The sequence below is a fragment of the Hoplias malabaricus genome, chromosome Y (assembly GCF_029633855.1).
Source record: "Hoplias malabaricus isolate fHopMal1 chromosome Y, fHopMal1.hap1, whole genome shotgun sequence".
Classification (NCBI taxonomy): domain Eukaryota; kingdom Metazoa; phylum Chordata; class Actinopteri; order Characiformes; family Erythrinidae; genus Hoplias; species Hoplias malabaricus.
The window spans coordinates 80,888,670-80,894,480 of record NC_089820.1 but is presented as its reverse complement, the minus strand read 5'-3'; the positions used below and the strand labels follow the sequence as shown (position 1 = coordinate 80,894,480).

Below are 5,811 nucleotides of genomic sequence, written 5' to 3'. Positions count from 1 at the left end.
GTTAATGCTACCTGCGTTCAGAGTTAGCTGTAACTCTAAAGAGTTTTTTTCCTTCTCTTGCTTTTAAAATTGCACATGATTTTACAAATGTATTGATGTAAAAAAAAAAGTAGTGGTATGAAATATCTTTAATCAAAAGTACAGCTTGAGCACTAATTCAACACTGGTGCTGAGTGAATGTGTGCCATCTGCCGTCTCTGCTGGAGCAGGACTTTTAAGCTGAAATGCGCCTGAAATGGTTGTGCCTTCCGAGTCTTATTTTAGCCATTTACGACCAACTACGCATTCTGATTTGCATCAGCTCTCCGGAAGTGAATAAATAACTAGACATGCAATAACACTTTATATGGAAATATGGACTAATCAGTCAGCATCAGCATCAGTGTGAGGTGGAGGAGGATCCCTGAGATCCCCATCATCAGCTAATCACAGATCAGGGCTTCGGAGCCGACACAGATTTTGAGGATTCAATGAATATTTACATGAAGCTTATTAACTCAACAGCCTGTGATCGCTTTTCATTTGTAGCCTTTCTCCGTTGGTGAAATAGAGATCATGTATTCAGTTAAACAAGCCACAAAGGAAAACCCTTCATTTTAGCTACACGTCGCTTTTAAGGATACAGACAGAGTAATGATGTAGGAAACTGACAAAAGAACCGATCTAGTGGTGTGTGACTAGGACTGAATCACAAATACTTCACTACTCTCTCTACATAGTGCCCTGCAAAGCTCATTAAACTACGGTTTCTATACACAGTTGGCCATTAAACGTTAGACCCAGTCAACAAATGCTGTATGTGATTGAATAGAATTTCTGTTTGTCAAACATATACAACACTATTTGATGTAGAACCGGTTATTAAATGTGTTATATACTGTGCCCCATAGGCAGTAGGATATACTTGAGATTCAGTCATTAACTACACAGCCTGCAAGGCTTAGTTATGGTCACGTGGTAACAACATGAGCTATAGCTGGGTTTATTGGTGGAACCTAAGTGGGCTGCTTTGAAGGGATACATTTGGGCATTCTAGTAACTAACTGTTGGGCCCAAATGAGCCCAGATTTGTTTGCCTACTTTTAGAGGGAGTTTGTGTTTTCAGTTTGGCTGCCCGTGTCTCCATTCAGGCTCCAACACTGATCCTGGGGTCAAACATTAAACCAGTGTCTAAAACATATGGGCCCCACATGGGTGTGTTGGCTGGGGACAGGTCTAACGATGGTCTCACTCACTGTAGATTAATAACTCACCCTGGACCAATAACAATTAGAACAGTGCTGGGAAAAATCGTGCTGAGAAGTAAATGCTTACAATTAATAAATAGTTCTTTATGTCTCTAAGACATTTACATTTTTGGGTGAAATCTTTTATTAAAGAATCAGTGTTCAACAGAAAGCATGTAATAAAACGATTATCTTAACACATATACGTTTATCTAAAAATTTATTATTAAATCCAAAAATCCGTACAATGCACATTAAAGGTTGCTGTCACGGAAATCTGCAGATTTATCCGACGCCGGCAGGAGGCGCGCTTAACCCTCATTAATAGTCTGCCTCTAAAATAACTCTTCTACTGTGTGATGTAGGTGTAGGGTTGAGGGATTTATATATTTCAGGTCATACATCCAACCACATTCCCACCCAACCACACATAAACACACACACACAACTTTGCCACCGTTGCAACCACACTTAATTTAAGGAGGCCAAAGTGCTTGTTTGTGGTGGGCCAATGACAACAAAACCATTGTTTGCATGTGTTACAGACAGCTGTAGTAATTCTCATCACAGTCTGAAAACATATATATATATATATATATATATAGAGAGAGAGAGAGAGAGAGAGGGAACAGGCAAATATGTACAGCATTGCAGTTCTCTCACAATGTTAGTGAATGATAGTCTAAATGTGGAAGAATAAGTATTCGAGGAAATTTACTGTGTGTGTGTGAGAGAGAGAAAGAGAGAGAGAGAGAGAGAGAGAGAGAGAGAGAGAGAGAGAGAGAGAGAGAGAGAGAGAGAGAATATAGTGTTGCAGTGAGTGCAGTATTTCTGCACTGTATAGTTGTTCAACTGAGGGCGTGTAGGATTACTGAGGGCACACAAAGCCGAGGCCGCTGATTGGCCGCTGCTCCGCGAAGGTCTCCGTCACCTGCGCGCGGCTCTTCATTCACATGTAAATCAGAGTTCATAAAAGACCCTCTCTCACTCGCCCCCTGCGCATAATACAAGCCTGACTCGTTAACGTAGTGTGTTTGGAGACCCCTCCTTTTGTTCCGGCCTCGGCTCGCCGACCATCTGCTCCATTCAGACGAGTGCTAACGGCACTTTCAGCGGCTCTTGGTCTTGTTCCAGTTTTCTTTTGGGGAGCACAGCAAACATGGCCCCGGCCTCTCGCAGCAGCAGGAGTGAGGATGACTCCTACGGCATCAGGGGAGACCGAAAAGTAAGTTAGAAACTTACTACTTCACTTAGTTACTTCCTTTAACTATTGTCTTTACACTTAATCTATAACGCGCTTCGTCCCCTGTTCGTTCTCTGTACAGACGAGAAAACCACTGGTAGAGAAAAAGCGTAGAGCCCGGATTAACGAAAGTTTACAGGAGCTGAGGCTACTGCTAGCAGACTGTGACGTAAGTAAATCCCTGTTCACAATCTTACAAGTCTTTTAGACCACAATGAACTGTTGGCTACAAAAATAAAACTGTGACCCGCTCAATAAGGTTTTTTTGTTTTGTTTTGTTTTATCCAAAGGCACAAGCCAAAATGGAGAACGCCGAGGTGCTGGAAATGACCGTGAAACGAGTAGAATGTATTCTTCAGAACAGAGCTAAAGGTGAGCTACTGTAAAATGATATCCTCAATACCACTCTCCCTCATAATAAGGACAATGTTGGGCATAAATACATGAATACAGTCAACTTCCAAACATTATATTGAACATTATTTTCAAGTGAAAATATTTAAGGAATTTGGATTTTCTTCATATTTCTTCCTCAGATCCTATATTTAAAATTGGGTACAACTTTTACACATGCCACATATGTCTGTCTTAACAGTAAATTTTGAAGAAAACATTTGACGTTTTTGACCAAGGGGCCGAAGCGTTTGCTTTTGACTTTGATTGTTTCTTTCATTTTGCACTGAAGCTACAATTGTGAACACTGCTGGACTTGCTTCTGATATTTGTCATTGACTTCCATCAACTCTGAATTTCACTTTTGTGTGTAACTCCAGTGTAAAACTAAAGAAGCAAAACTCAAAGTAAAGCTGTCTTTGCTAACTACATTTGACTTAAGGAGGAAACCACCAAATAGATTTTTACCCTGAAACATCCTTTAATGCAGAGATTTGAATAAACACATCCTGACCTTGTGTGTGTTTGTCTCAGCAGTTGACAGTTTGAGCCGAGAGGCAAGTGAACGCTTTGCTGCGGGCTACATCCAGTGCATGCATGAGGTCCACACGTTTGTGTCCAACTGCCCAGGCATCGATGCGACAGTGGCGGCTGACCTGCTCAACCACCTGCTGGAGTGCATGCCTCTGAATGGAGAACAGTGCTTCCAGGACGTTCTGACAGATCTGCTTAATGAGCAGGGTCTTTGGCCTAGTCACTCCCCTGGAGGGAATACCTGTAGTGAAGGGGGAGGAGGAGGAGGAAGATTGGAAAACCCATCTGATCTGTCCCTGTCCCCTTCTACTACATCCAGTGATGACCTGAGCTCCGACGGTGAGGATACAGAGAGTGAGCGAGGCCACGGGACACCCGATGATCACGACCCAAGAGACCTGCCTACCAGCTTCTACTCCAAGGCCTTGTGGAGGCCGTGGTAGAGGAGGATGGTGTCTGCAACAACACTGGATCATAGGAGGAGACTGTATATGCCTCTGTCCTGACTGATCATCTGACACTAATCAGTCATCCACAGAACTTGTTTCACAGTCAGGATATCAGGTCACATTGAAGGAGAGCCTTTTAAACTGTAGGCTAACAGTGAGTTATTCATCTTAGAGTAATTCTCCAGGAATTTCCTGTCTTAGTCCTATCTGTAGCAACGTCACAGGTGATTGGCCTCTCCGAAGTTAATGGAACAAGCATTATTTGACATTTTTCTGGAGCATTTGTATTGTTTTGTTGTTGTTATTTGTTTTTATTTTGCTTTAAATTTTAACAATATAAATGGAAATGACACATTTATTCCTACAACAGCAATGTAGCTTATAACTACAGAAATTGGTTTCTCTGTACTTAATAAGAGTACAGAAAACCGCTGACTTAAAACACACTTATAATAGAAGACAATGGGCACTTGCTTCAGTTTCTTGTCTTCCCTGAACATTCGTTTTTATCTCTGGAATATAAGCAAGTCATTTTGGGGCAGAATCAGATGTGTTAGCACAAGGAAGCTTTGCAGTGCATTTGGAACCTCCAGAAATGGTGTTGGGAGACTCTTGTGTGGGCTACAATCCAATGCAAAGGTGTCAAGGCTATAGAACTTGGCCATAGGCTGTGTGTGTGTAGCCTGTGATAACAATGGACCAGCAGTTGTTCAAAGTTAGACCAGGACCTTTGGACATGCATTGACTTTTATTGGCTATTGACGAGCAGTATCTGTAATATCTGTTGTATTATGTAAAGCTCTTTTTGGTGTAGCAACTTCATTTCAACCAGTAACCAAATTTGTGTGTGTGTTTTAATATCAGCATTTGTGTATTTAAAATTTTTGTATAAGCTAAATTGAGATGACACTGTTATGATGAGTATTTCTAGGAAGTGCTTATTGGTATCTTATTATTATAGAGGAGAGTGTAAATATTTCTTTGTTATTGCTGTAGATATTGATGAAATGTATGTTTTTTTTCACCCATTGCTTAATATTGATAATAAATAAACAATAACTACTTTAAATATTTGCCTCTTCATGTTTTATTTGATGATTGGGTTTGTGGAACAGTAATATCATTTGAAGTCATATTAATTATCAATTATAATGACACATGGTCGCGTATAGTCTGTAGAACCTACGTAGGAGTCACTACTGGCCACAGCAGGTCGCCCAACCGGGGCGCCATTGATTTAACGCCTGCAAACGTCTCATGGCAAAGTCGAAAAGAATTAACAACTGAAATCCCCAGACAGTAGTTCTGACACGTCTCACTTGTGTTAGATGTTGAGGCTGTTTAACAATTAAAGGTCCTGCTTTGGAGTGGCTCTTTTGTACTCTGGGTCTGAGAGGTGGTAAAAGTAACACCTCTTACTGTTGTTAACCCGGACATGACAACCTGAGCTGTCACACTGCGGCAAACACCGCCATGCTTTATTTTACCGGTTTATAGCGACCAGAATTCAGGATATTTTCATTGTTTTAAATAAAATCTGAGGTAAACTCGTCTCTAGGGCTGAATCTGACATAGCTCCACTCCCTACAGAGGGAGCCAATAAGAAACGTAGAAGAGACTCTGAGGGAAAACGTAGCTAACGTTTGCATTATTAACAAAACCAGCTGTAAATCCTAGATTTTGTACTTTAATACCTGTACAGATAACCTACTATAGACCAAATATTAAACAACGTTAGGTTATATAATGAATTCAGTGCAGCATTTCGTGAATTATCTGTTCTGGACTATCAGCCTTTCTGGTATAATATTCAGCCCAGAAAGGGCGGGAAAAAATGATAACGGTAAATGCAGACTCAAATATTATTATTATTGTTAAATTGATGGGTACAGAGGCGTATGTACTACTTATTTTTCTTATAGATTTGAACATTGAAACATTAAATACCAGTAGGTCCTATTTTTCA

At 40.6% G+C, this 5,811-nt stretch overlaps 1 protein-coding gene across 2 annotated transcripts; it reads left to right on the top strand.

Annotated features, from left to right (window-relative positions):
* Positions 1–2,132: 2,132 nt before the first annotated feature.
* Positions 2,133–4,866, top strand: LOC136678876 (transcription cofactor HES-6-like). 2 transcript variants are annotated; one of them, XM_066657048.1, is made up of 4 exons: positions 2,133–2,451; positions 2,552–2,638; positions 2,760–2,841; positions 3,397–4,866. In XM_066657048.1, exons 1-4 carry the CDS (start codon positions 2,386–2,388, stop codon positions 3,837–3,839), a joined length of 678 nt encoding a protein of 225 aa, XP_066513145.1. In that variant the 5' UTR covers positions 2,133–2,385; the 3' UTR covers positions 3,840–4,866. The 2 variants fall into 2 exon arrangements, with proteins under 2 accessions (XP_066513145.1, XP_066513146.1); XM_066657049.1 differs by having other exon boundaries at positions 2,134–2,451; positions 3,400–4,866.
* Positions 4,867–5,811: the final 945 nt, after the last annotated feature.

Bases quoted from the DNA above. Each gene is read 5' to 3' on its own strand.
- LOC136678876 (XM_066657048.1), top strand. From the start codon at position 2,386: ATGGCCCCGGCCTCTCGCAGCAGCAGGAGTGAGGATGACTCCTACGGC. The intron at 2,639-2,759 runs GTAAGTAAATCC...TTTTATCCAAAG, and splicing joins TACTGCTAGCAGACTGTGAC to GCACAAGCCAAAATGGAGAA. The intron at 2,842-3,396 runs GTGAGCTACTGT...TGTTTGTCTCAG, and splicing joins TCTTCAGAACAGAGCTAAAG to CAGTTGACAGTTTGAGCCGA.